The 12,377-nt window shown below is 56.8% G+C and overlaps 1 protein-coding gene across 1 annotated transcript; it reads left to right on the top strand.

Annotated features, from left to right (window-relative positions):
* Nucleotides 1-682: 682 nt before the first annotated feature.
* Nucleotides 683-6,286, top strand: Odf1 (outer dense fiber of sperm tails 1). Its single transcript, XM_010612110.2, has 2 exons — nucleotides 683-1,117; nucleotides 5,722-6,286. The coding sequence occupies exons 1-2, from the start codon at nucleotides 798-800 to the stop codon at nucleotides 6,140-6,142; spliced, it is 741 nt and encodes a 246-aa protein (XP_010610412.1). The 5' UTR covers nucleotides 683-797; the 3' UTR covers nucleotides 6,143-6,286.
* The last annotated feature ends 6,091 nt before the right edge of the window (nucleotides 6,287-12,377 follow it).

Raw genomic sequence — 12,377 nt, 5'->3', positions numbered from 1 at the left:
CAGATCGGGTGGGCCACTCCTCCTCCCCTGGGCCACAGAAAGCCGCCCCCTCCCATCCCTCCCACCCTTCCGGAAGCCCGGGGCCTCCTCTGCCTCCCCTGCCTCCCCGCCGCCTCCCCTCACCCAAGTGGGGCTGCCAGTCCCCCTCCAGCCTCCATCAGGACAGAAGAAACCGGTGGCCGTTCATGGGCTCAAAATGGGGTTCAGGCTCCATGTGCCTCACACACTTCTGCAGATGTGGCCTCAGTTCCCCCCAGTACTTCATGGCAGGGGAGCCGAGGACACAGTGCCACACACCTGTCGACCCAGCACTTGGGGGTGCTGAGGCAGGAGGGTTGCCGAGAGTTCAAGGCCAGCCTGAACTCTCAAAACACCACAGACACATGAAGAAGGTCGAGGACGAAGGAGACAGAGGGACAAAGGAGGCTTCTAAGACACACACTCGAGGGAGGGAGCCCGGCTGCGTCACAGGTCAAGCTGGAGCTGGCAGGGAGAAAAGAAGGGGCACAGCTGCTCCTGACAATGCAGTGTCCCCGAGCGCCCACAGCCCGGGCCAGGGAGTGGCCTTGGAGGTCAGGGGCTCACAGGGGGACAGTCCTGACAGCTCCTTTGTGACCCAGCTGGCTGGGAGGGACTGTGACACGGGCGGGGCACTGAGGTCACAGAGCGCAGGCCTGCAGGTCAGCCGCCCACCTGAGCCCTGCGCTGTAAGAGCAACCTCTGCGAGGAGCAAGGAGCAATTTTTCCCCCCCGGGTGCCCTATCCGAGGTACTCGCCCGCAACAAGGTGTGACTGCCATGGCCGCACTGAGTTGTCTGCTGGACAGCGTGAGGAGGGACATCAAGAAGGTGGACCGCGAGCTGCGGCAGCTGCGCTGCATTGATGAGCTCAGCTCGCGCTGCCTGTGTGACCTGTACGTGCACCCCTACTGCTGCTGCGACCTGCACCCCTACCCCTACTGCCTGTGTTACTCCACGCGCACGCCTTCCTGCGGCCTGTGTGACCTCTACCCCTGCTGCCTGTGCGACTACAAGCTCTACTGCCTGCGCCCGTCCCTGCGCAGCCTGGAGCGCAAGGCCATCCGGGCCATCGAGGACGAGAAGAGAGAGATCGCCAGGTAGGGCCGGCGCCGTCCAGAGTGGGCGCCGGGAGGGGAGGCGGGGATGGAAAGTGCTGGGGTGGCGCCCACCTGTTGTCCCGGGACCCCGGAGGCTGAGGCGGGAGGATCACTGCGAGTGTTAGGCCAGCCTGGGCTAGAAAGTGAGACCCTGTCTCAAAAACCAAAACCAAACAAAAGGTGAAAAGCGTTCAGCGTAATGGCCCTGGGGGCTGAGGGAAGGGAGGGAGAGAAGGGTCCAGGAGTCCGTGATGGGAGCTAAGATTCCCCAAAGACGAGTGCTGGTGGTGGGGCTGCAGCAGTTTACAGCAAGGACGCTAGCTTGCTGATGCGGGGTTCTCACAAGACACAGCTAGGTGGTGTCGATCTGGTGTGCTGGTGCACGCCTGTCATCCAGCACTGGGAAGGCAGAGGCAGGAGGGTTGCCACAAGTGCAAGGCCAGCCTGGGCTACACAGTGAGTTCGAGCAGCCTGGAATACACAGCAAGACCCTGCTTCAGAGAAGCAAAATAAGACAAGACAAACAAAAAACCCCCAAAATAAAAAAGGAAAAGAAGGAAATGGGGTGTTATTAAGAAGCGTTTGGCAGTGGCAGACTCAGCGAGTCTCCTGGTTACCGGGAGAGGAACTGAGTGGATCTGGATTCCCAGAGGCAGCTGCAGGGGGAGCCGTCGGGTGAACAGTAGCGCAGGTCCTCGTTCTGCCCCAAGACGAGGGTTTGCTGTTCCTCCGAGGAGGCCGTTCTGTGGGCTCCCCTCCGACTCCAGAGAGGCTGTGCAGATAAACCGGCTGTGCACTGAATTAGTGATTAACACTTTTTGTGCGGTTTTTTTTTTTTTTTGTGGGGGGATCCAGGGATCAAACTTAGGACCTCCAGCTTGCGAGGCAGGTGGCAGAACCACTGAGCTACATTCCCAGCCCCTTTTTTTGTGTTTTTGTTTTTTTTGTTTTTTCATTTCTGAGACATGTCTACTCTATAGCTCAGGCTGTCCTTGAACTCATGATCCTCCTGCCTCAGCCTCCTAAGAGCTGGAATTACTGGCATGCACCACCACACCTGGCTAAAATTTTGGTTTTGACAATGTTTTCTTTTTTCTAATTTTCTACATAGGCCATTTAGCCTGTTACTTTTGATGAAAAAGATAGCAGAAAGCACTGTACCTTGTTTAGAGAAATTACGGTAATCCGTGTGTTAGAATAATATACAGGTGTAAAAAGGGTGGTGAGGCATTTTATGTATTGATGTATTAAGTGAAAATGGCCAGGTGACAAAAAACTGCACTTAATATAGTACTGTTGTTTAAAAGATGGGCCTAGGGGCGGGGATGGGCTCAGTGGTGCTGTGCCTGCCTCCCAAACATGAGTTCCTGTTCGATCCCCAGTACCAAAAGAAAAAAAAAGATGGGCCTAGACGAGATGCATGGAGCAATGGGTGGTGGGTGGGCTGTGACTGGACGACGCATGGGCGGACAGTGGGTGGACGGTGGACAGAGCTCCGCTGGAAAGGGCTCTGGGACACTTACTGCCGAGGAATCCAGCCACCAAGGGTTGGGCATGGAGCCCTCACGGCCCGGCACAGAGCAGGCCCAGCAGATGTGCCCACGCTCTCAGAAGCAGAGCTATGCCGGCCCCTCTGCCCACTGCCCTGCTGCAGGCTGCCTGCTCATCCGCACCTCTGACCTCAGCACCCATACCTGGGCGGAGTCTCGAGGCCCTGTCTCTCCTGACACTACACGCAGATCTGTGAGGGGTCCCTGCGCCTGGAGGTGTCTCGAGCCCCCTCCTCCGTCTCCCTGAGAGGAGGCGTCTTTCCTTCCGCACCTCCAGGCTGCACCACCAGAGCTCTCTGTCCTGCCCTTGTCCTTTAGTCTTTCTTTGTTTTGTTGAGACTGGGTCGCATTGTGTAGCTGAGGCCGACCCGGAACTCACCACAATCCTCCTGTCTCAGCCTCTCCAGTCCCGGGATTATAGATGTGTGCTACCACGCCCGGCTTCTTTCACAGTCTTGGTGTGGAAACAGAGGCTTTCAGAGCCGAGAACTCCTACGCCTGTGACCTGGTAGGGTCAGGCTGTGCTGTCACGGCCTCTGTCCCTGGTCTGGGGTTGTCCTGAAACAGCTGGGACTGTTTTCCTGGGGGCCAGGCCGCTCAATCTGGGCACCTCCAAGAAATGGGAGAAGCCTGAGCCAACTTTGGCCAGTTCTCACCGTCCATTTCCTTCCTTGCATTTGGTCTCCACACTGAGCCACATCCCAGTCTTTTTTCACTTTTCACTAACTTGCACAGGCTGCCTTGGAACTGGAGATCCTCCTGCCTCAGCCTTCTGAGTACAGCCTCCCAGCAGACCTTAGCTTACCATTCCAGGCCTCGGGCTTGGAACCATTTGGAACCTCAATGCTGGGCAGGCCCGGCCAGAAGGAGAATGCACCGTCGGCCCTTCACAATGTATTAGGAGCACGGCCTCTGCCCCAGCCCAGACCCAGAATCGGACAATGAGACAGGGACACCTGTGCCGTCACAGGCCCTGCGGGGAGGCGTGCAGGGACCTGTACCACCCGCGCACCTGCTCAGCTCTCCTGTGGGAGAGGGGAGAAGGGAGGGTGCGGAAGGAGCCAGCTGGCCCGGGCCTCACCGAGGGTCCCTGCACAAGGACCACGCTGAGTGCAGGGACAGACCGGACATCCATGGGAGCCCAGCCCAGCAGTGCGGGAGGCAGCTGGGCCAGGAGCTGTCTGCACCCCAGGGCCCCGGGCGTCTGCAGGAAGGAAGGGCCAGGCCTGGTTCACAGCTCCGAGCCTCTGCCTCAGCCATGATGCTCCCTCCAGAAGCTGTGCAGACTCCCTTGGGGTGACAGGCGCCTCCCCAGGTGGCAGTCAGGATGCAGGTCTCCTAAAGCCATGCCCAAGCCGCTGACCACCACGTGAGGGCTGGACCCGGAGTCTGGCCATTGCATGGGGACCTCAGGTAGGGGAACCAGAGGGACTGCTGCCGGCCAAGGAGCTGTTGTTGTGGGAAGAGGGAAGGGAGAACCTGGCCACAAGATACATGGACTCAGCTGGCATTGGCACTTGCCTGTCATCCCATTGCTCAGGAGGCTGAGGCAGGAGGATCACTACTAGTTCGGAGCCAGCCAGGGCTACGTAGCAAGAGGCTATCTCAAAAAACCCAACCAAACCAAAACAAAACTAATTTCATAGGCACATACGGGAAGCTGTTTCTGTCTGCACACAGAAAAGCAGGCTCTCCCTGCAGTGGGACGGGGCGGTGCTTTCCCAGCAGCTGCTCCCTGCCCGGAGCGTGGGGAGCAGAGCCACTTCATCTCTCCGATCTCCTGGGTCCCCTGGCTTCTCTGCGGAGACCCCGTGTGACTAAGTAACAGTGGGAAGGGAACACGGAAACAGGATGGAGCTGTGGCCGTGGTCCCGGGCCACTCGCACTCCGCACTGACCCCAGCGGGCGGCCAGAGCAGAAACCGCAGGCGAAAGCCTGGTGTCTGCACCGCGCTGAGCCCAGCCCAACACTTCTCCCATCCGCCAAGCCGAGCCCTGCAGCAGCCAAGGTCAGCAGCTAACTGTCCTGGCTCAAGGGGGGGACACGGGACAGAGGCACAGAAAAGCGAAGTGGCAGGGCCGGGACATCACAGCAGGCCACAGCTCCTGCTGGCGCCCTCTGCATGGAGCACCAAGAGCTGCTGTTTTTCATCCTCCCCTCCCCTCCCCTCCCCTACAGCTTGCAGCATTTCCTGCATACTGAGGAGGGAGTCCACGTTTCCACTGCAGTGGAGTTCAGGCCTTTGGTTTGAGACAGGGTCTCACCACAGAGCCCAGACTGGCCTTGAATTTGCAGCAACCCTTCTGCCTCAGCTTCCTGGGGTCACAGGTGTATGCCAGCACACCCAGCATTTTAAAAACTTCTTTTCGCTCATTCATTTATTGTGGCACTGGACACTGAACCCAGGGAGCACTGAGCTTCCGCTCCAGCCCTTTCTATGTTAGTGTGAGGCTAGGTCTCCCTCAGTTACCCTGGCTGGGTTCGAACCTGTGCCTCCACGCCTAGATCTGACCCCTGCTCTATTGTCAGCAGAGGTTGACCTGTCAGCAGTGTGACTCGGGGGACACTCACTCTTTCCATTACGTGATTCTTTTTTTTGTTGTTTTGTTTTGTTTTAGACGAAGTCCACTGTGCAGTTCAGGCTGGCCTTAAACTCACTATGTAGGCCAGGCTGACCTTCCTTGAACTTGAAGTGATCCTCCTGCCTCAGCCTCCCAAGTGCTAGGTTGACCAGCGTGTGCCACCACGCCCAACTTCCATTACGTGATTCTGTCACACTCGGTTTACCACCATGAGTAGTGTTCACTTTTCTATTTAAGAGAGCGAGATTACAGCCGGACTTGGTGACACACGCTGGTCATCCCAGCACTCGGGAGGCTGAGGCAGGAGGATCCCTGAGAGATCAAGGCCAGCCTGGCCTACATAGTGAGTTCAAGCCAGTCCACACTACACAGCAAGACCCTGTCTCAAAAAGAAAAGGAACACAGTCCGCTTCCCAGGCTGTGTCTGCACCTGACTCTGAGCCCCGTCCCGGCTTCTCTCTTCATCCTGCAGACTCCGCAGAACGACCAACCGGCTCCTGGGCTCCTCGTGCTGCAGCAACACCCTGGGATCCGTGAACGTGTGCGGCTTCGAGCCTGAGCAGGTGAAGGTGCGCGTGAAGGACGGCAAGGTGTGCGTGTCGGCTGAGCGGGAGAACAGGTACGACTGCCTGGGCTCCAAGAAGTACAGCTACATGAACATCTGCAAGGAGTTCAGCCTGCCGCCCTGTGTGGACGAGAAGGACGTCACCTACTCCTACGGGCTGGGCAGCTGCATCAGGATCGAGTCGCCCTGCTTCCCCTGTGCGTCGCCCTGCGGCCCCTGTGGTCCCTGCGGCCCCTGCGGCCCCTGCAGCCCGTGTGACCCCTGCAGCCCGTGTGACCCCTGCTACCCCTGCGGCAGCCGCTTCTCCTGTAGGAAGATGATCCTGTAGACCCGGACACTGACAGCACTTCTCCCTCGGCCGGGCCCAGGCGCACAGGACGGCAGGATGGCAGGATGGCAGGACGGTAGGACGGCAGGACGGTAGCACAGACAGTGAATACACACTTGCAACCTGTGTTAGCTGCTCCTTCCTTGCCACGCGGGCCCAGCGGGCCGAGGTGCTGGGTCGGGGAGGTGTGCCGTCCTACCCCACCTGCTCTCTCGAGTCCTCCCGGGCAGGAGCCCACCCAGCGGCTGTCTCTCCAAATGGCCGGGACGCCCTGCCCGGAGCCGACAGGGTCAAGGTACTTCCCAAAGCTGCCCACCGGGAGCAGTTGGGCTGAGCCTCCTTAGTCCTGTGGGGCTGGGAATTTACTGGCACAGTCGTCTGGGTTCCAAAAATGACCTGGTGTGGTGGTGCACGCCTGTCATCCCAGCACTTGGGAGGATAAAGCAGGAGGTTGACCTGAGCTGGAGGCCAGCCTGGGTTCCATGGTGAGTTCCAGGCCCTCCTGAACTACATAGCAAGACCCTGTCTCAGAAAACCAAGAGAAAACAAAACACAAAAGAGATGAAAGTATGGGGCAGGGCACACGCACCGACCCACAGCCAGGCATCTGCACTGCCCACCGTGCCCGACATTCCTGGGATGTAGGGCTGGTGGCTTTGGCTCATGGTGCCGTGCAGCTTTCTTGGGCTCAGTGGCACCCCACCCCCGCCATTCTGGAGTGGAAAGTGGAAAAGACAGCTGGTCTGTGGGACCCGATCCTCAGGGCCACCCTGAGCACTGGGCAGCAGCGAGGAGGGCAGGGAGATGGAGGAGGTAGGAGGGCAGGTCCGCTTCAGGGTTTGGAAGTCCTCGGTCCTCACAGGGTCCTCTTTGTGGCACCTCAGCTGTCGTTGGTTAGAGCAGTGGTGTCAGCTTTGGCTGTTCGTGGGCCTCTCCCGGTGAGCCGTGAAAACAGGTGCTGCATGTGGGAGCTTTGTCTAGGGCTTGGGTCAAAACTTTATTGGCTTTTTTTTTTAGACAGAGTCTCATTATGCAGCCCAAGTTGGCCTCATACAGCAATCCTCCTGCCTCAGCCTCTGGAGTCCCGGGGTTACAGGCGTGGGCCACCCCACCTGGCTGAAAACATTATTTGAAAGAAAAAAATGACCGATACCTGGGTCTATCTGCAGAGATTCTGGTGTTCAACACTTGAGGGGCCACCCAGGCACGAAGGTTCTCAAAACCTTCCCCAGGCAGTACAAGCCCGAGCTGAGGGCAAGAGGCTTGGGGGGCTTCACACTCTCCATACCTCTCTTTTATTTTATTTTATTTATTTTTGCAGAACCAGGGATTGAACTCAGAATCTTGGGCTTACAAGGCAGGCAGGGAGTCACTGAGCATTTCCGGCCTTTATTTCATTTTATTTTATTTTTGGTGGTTGAATCCAAGGCCCTTGCACTGCGCTGCATCCTCAGCCCTTTTCAAATATTTCATCTGGAGACAGGGTCTTGCTAAATTGTTAAGTTGCCCAGGCTGGGCTCAAACTTAAGAGATCCTCCTGCCTCAGCCTCCCAGATTGTGGGATGACAGGTGTGCACCCGTAGGGCAGCTAGTACACCTGTTGCATGTCACAGCACCAGAGACGGTGTGGAGGGCAGCTGGAGGTGGTGCGGCTGGTTCTGTTCCGAGGCCTTGGCTGAGTCGCTAGCAGGGCTGTTCCGTGAGCTCAGTGTGAAACTGGTCAGCAACGTGGCAGCTGCTGTGTCCCTGTGTCCTGGGTTGGTCTGACAGAGCCCTTGCCGTGAATGGCTCAGGTGCAGTCCCAGGGCAGAGGATCCAGTAAACACCAGTCCAGGGAGTGCCTCGGGCGAGGCAGAAAGTGTCTGGGTGGGGTCTCCACTGCCCTGTGGCCAGGGAGGCAGGACACCACCCACTTCAATTGGGAAATGCGCAGGGCTGAGGCTGGAGGCAGAGGACTGGCTGGCAGAGGCGGTAACCACGGAGCACAGAGGAGAGCTGTATAAGACCATCTCGAATAAAGCTGCTCGGTGTGGGGTGGAGAGGCTGTCCTTACTTCATTTCTTTCAAAACTCACATGTGGAATTATTTTACAAAATGGTAGCAACCATCCTCGATCAACTCTTCTGCAGTCTTTGTGACGAATTTTATTTAGTGAATTGTTTGCATCCCTAGATCCTGAGGGTTGACAGGACCCTCAGCTACATTTGGTAAAAAGAAAGAGACAAAGACAATTTTCAAGATATGGGGGACCAGGAGGAGACCTGCCTCTAGTGGACAGACTCGAATAAGATCCGAGGTTGGCCCACTTTTATTAGCCGGTGAAAAGTGTGGGGTGAACGGCAGGCACAGGGTTTGTGGAAGAGCAGCTACAGAGCACAGGAGGATCAGGACTAAGTGAGCCAGGAACCAGACCTTCTCTACACCCAAATGCCTGTCCTCGGCCATGGGAATCCGCCGGGGGCAGGCGGCCTTCCACAACTTCCCTGTTCCCGAGGCAAGATAGCACCGACCTGGAGACTGAGATATCTCAGTTAGGTAGCCTAGTCATCGGCACCCAGAACTAGAGGGGGACTAAGTAAAAGCTTTTCAATTTTCTCAGCCAGGCATGGTGGCACACACCATGGAGGCTGAGACAAGAGGCTGAGGCAGGAGGATCACTGAGAGTCCAAGACCAGCCTGGGCCATGTATCAAGACCCTGTCTGATCTAAAACAAAACAACAACAACAACAAAAGCTCAACTTCCGGGGGTGCTGGGGGTGCAGCTCAGTGGCTAAGTATGGGTATGAGCTCAGCACTGGGGGCCTTTGTTCAACCCCTGAAAACTCATTCCCTGAAACAGAAACAAAAACAAAAATGTACTTTCCTTACTCAGAAATTCCCTTTCCTGTCTGCCTCTGTCTTCTCTCCCACACATGCATGTCACCTGCAAAATTCATGTCACCGTACATAGCCCTGTGGCTCGGGGCCTTATGCTCAAAGTTATAGTGGGTTTGATCCTGCAGCCAGGAGATTGGATGAGGTGGGATGGAGTGGGAACCCCCAAAAACTGGGGAGTCTGGAGCCCAGAGCACAGTTCAGCAAGGCCCGCAGGGTCATGTGACTCATGAAAGCAACAGGAAATGACCCGGGAACAGTGGCGGCTCTGGATGCTAACCTGGAAGCGCTTCTTTCCAGTAAGTGAATAGTTCCTGTCCCCAGAGACAAAACCCAAAGCCCAATGCACCCATTCCCTAGGCAACTGGATCCTGATGAACGTACAGTGTGACAGATCTGAGTCCCCTCTTCCTGGGCATACCACACCCTGTGCGACGGGTACTGGTTACACACAGGTCAGCATGAAGGCCCTCGGCCAGGCCTTCCCAGGATAGCGGGGCCCATACTCCAGGGCCACAGTGTCCTTGCCTGCCCAGGATGCGGGCCTGACCCTGACCTCTGGATCTCCATGTAAGGTGGCTTCCATTTTTGTTCTGAGCCCGGGCGTAATAAAGCTGCCCTTGGTCTCTTAGCCTCAGAGACCTTCTGGAGGCCACAAACCTTGGCTGTAATGCTGAGCTGTCGAATTGGCTGCAACTGGTGACCTCAAGATAAAAAGCCTCGTGATGGCAGAGACATTCACTATGTGGAATGACCTGCATTTACCAAGAATACGATAAAAAAGAATTATTACAGTATTAGCACTGGGCCCAGGATTTAGCTCAGGCACAATGCCTGACTGGCAGGGGAGAGGTCCTGAGTTTGATCCCTGGTACAAAACCAAAGACGACAACAACAACAAAATACACACACACACACACACACACACACACACACACACACACACACAGGTAGCATTAAAGATGTTTCTGCTGTGAGTTCGAAGTGAACCTGAACTACATAGCAAGACTATATCTGTCTTTAAAAAAAAAAAAAAAAAAAAAACACACACACACACACAGGTAGCATGAAAGATGTTTCTGCTGTGAGTTCGAAGTGAACCTGAACTACATAGCAAGACTATATCTGTCTTTAAAAAAAAAAAAAAAAAAAAAAAGGCTAGCAAGGTGGCATATGCTTGAAATCCCAGTATTTGGGAAGCTGAGGCAGGAGGATTGCTAGGAGTTGGAGGCCCATCTGGGCTACACTGAGCTCAAGACCAGTGAGATCCTGTCTCAAAATATAAAACAAAGCCAGTCAAGCCTGACTTCCCAGTGACTGTAACAGCAGCCGTCTCGCTCACACGGAAGCCCAAGGTGAGTATGGTGGGTGGCTGGGGCACTCAGGGGCCCAGCTACCCCACCCTAGGGGCTGAGACGTGGAGAATGTGCCTGCCTCACCTGCCGGCCCTCTGCATTTGCTCCTGGCCTGAGGACAGAGCTGTCACCTGGTGCCGCCTGTGTGGACTCTGGGGACACGATGGGCACCGATGAACCCAGGCTGCCCCTCCCGCCCTCCATGATGCCAGCGCTCACTGGTTTGAGGGGGTGTCTTTGTGGCACTGGGAATGGAATCCAGGGCCTCTGCCCTGGCCCATTTTCAATTTTTTATTTTGAGACAAGATCTCACCGAGTCAATGTTACCCAGATAGATAGGGTTTAAACTTGACACCCTCCTGCCTCAGCCTCCTAGAGTGCTAGGACCGCCACACCACCAGCACCCATGCAAATATTTTCTATCTTCGAATGGTGGACTGACTGCTTTTGTGTCTTGGTTTCTGGATCTTGAATCACGCTCAGGACGGCTGTCCCTGCTCCAAGACAAGAGAAACCTCTGCTCCACATGGGGCTGCAGACAGTTTGGCTGGGGCTGGCATTTTCAATCTCTCGTTCTGAGGCTGTTTTCTGGCTGGGTCTCAGACCAGCAGCAGCACCGCTCAGGATCTGTATCGCGGAGGAAGAGCTGGGGCTTCCTGGGGTGAAACGGCACTGCACCCTCACAGCCGTCCACTGAGCCGCGGGCACTCATGCTTTCAAACATGGGAGTGGAGGCTCATTTTGTTGGTCTTTTTGAGACGGGGTCTCCCTATGCAGCCCAGGCTGGCCTCGATGTTGTGTCGATCCTCCTGCCTCAGCCTCCCACGCCCAGCATGAGGTTCAGAGGGTGGAGAGAGTCCACACACACAGCTGTAAGCATGAGTGCTGTCTGCCTGTCTGCGCTCGGCCTGCCCAGTTCTGACTCAGTCTCCCCACCACCCCCACCCCACGTGTGCCAGATCAGGGCGTCCAGGAAGCAGAGCTGGCCCAGCCCTGGCTGGACACCTGTGCCGGAAGTGGGCCTCTGTCTCCCGAGGCTGCCGCCTGCCCATCAGGTCCAGTGAGGTCAGGCCAGGTCATCTGGGCCTGGCAAGGGCACTGGGAACTGAGCTACCCCGGCCTGGGCAGCCCTGGCCCTGCCAGCCTCCCCTCCTCATGCCTCAGGCCCTGGCTCGAACCACTCCTGTCATTTTTCTGGTGGCGCTGGTGAGACAGGAGTTGGGCCCAGAATGGGGCCTGCTGGGTCCTGCTGGGCTCCTACAAGAACATCTGCAGGGGCCTCCAGAGCACAGCCGGGCAGGGACACCCCACCGATGGCCCCTGGGGAAGAGACCCCATTCGATGGCCCTCGTCAGGGCCTGGAGGACCGGGGACCCTTCCCAGAGCGCAGGCGCTGCTTCCTTGCCTTTTACACCCTTTACATGAACTCACCTCCATACACTCTGGCCCCGGGACAGGGCCTCGCCATGCCGATGCCCCGTGGAAGGAGGCCAGGCCTCGGTGCTGTGCTGCGTCCCCAGCCCTGTTCACTTTTTATTTTGAGGAAGGGTCTCACTAAATTGCTAAACTGCCCAGGCTGGGCTCAAACTTGCTGTCCTCCTGCCTCAGCCTCCCAGGTTGGGCTCACGGGCCTGTGCCACTGGGAGTGGCTTCAGCATCCTTCCAGGCAAGCTTTGGTCTGAATACGTCTTGTCTCGACCAGGCCAGAGGTTGTAAAAACCCATATTCCTGCTTTGGAATGGGCTGGAGGAGAGGAAGAGGACCCCAGAGGAGAGGAGGGAGATTCCCAGAGGGGCTCCCTGGACGCCCATCAGGTCCTAGCAGCCACAGCAGCTCCTTGTGTCTGGTTCCTGGCTCTCCCCAAGCAGGACTGGGCCCAGCAGGCCATCTGTCCGTCTGTCTGTCCTGCCTGTGAGCCTATGATGTTTGCTACTGGTTCTCTCCATTTGTGTGTGTGTGTGTGTGTGTGTGTGTGTGTGTGTGTGTGTGTGTGTGTGTGTGTGTG

The sequence above is a fragment of the Fukomys damarensis genome, unplaced genomic scaffold, assembly GCF_012274545.1.
Source record: "Fukomys damarensis isolate Sample0158 unplaced genomic scaffold, DMR_v1.0_HiC HiC_scaffold_5, whole genome shotgun sequence".
NCBI lineage: Eukaryota > Metazoa > Chordata > Mammalia > Rodentia > Bathyergidae > Fukomys > Fukomys damarensis.
The sequence above is the reverse complement of the archived record's forward strand: the minus strand, read 5'-3'. Positions and strand labels throughout refer to the sequence as shown.

What these genes read in the sequence shown, in the direction of transcription:
- Odf1 (XM_010612110.2), top strand. Translation starts at nt 798, where the DNA reads ATGGCCGCACTGAGTTGTCTGCTGGACAGCGTGAGGAGGGACATCAAG. An exon ending in GAGAAGAGAGAGATCGCCAG is followed by an intron (nt 1,118 to 5,721) that starts GTAGGGCCGGCG and finishes TTCATCCTGCAG; the next exon opens with ACTCCGCAGAACGACCAACC.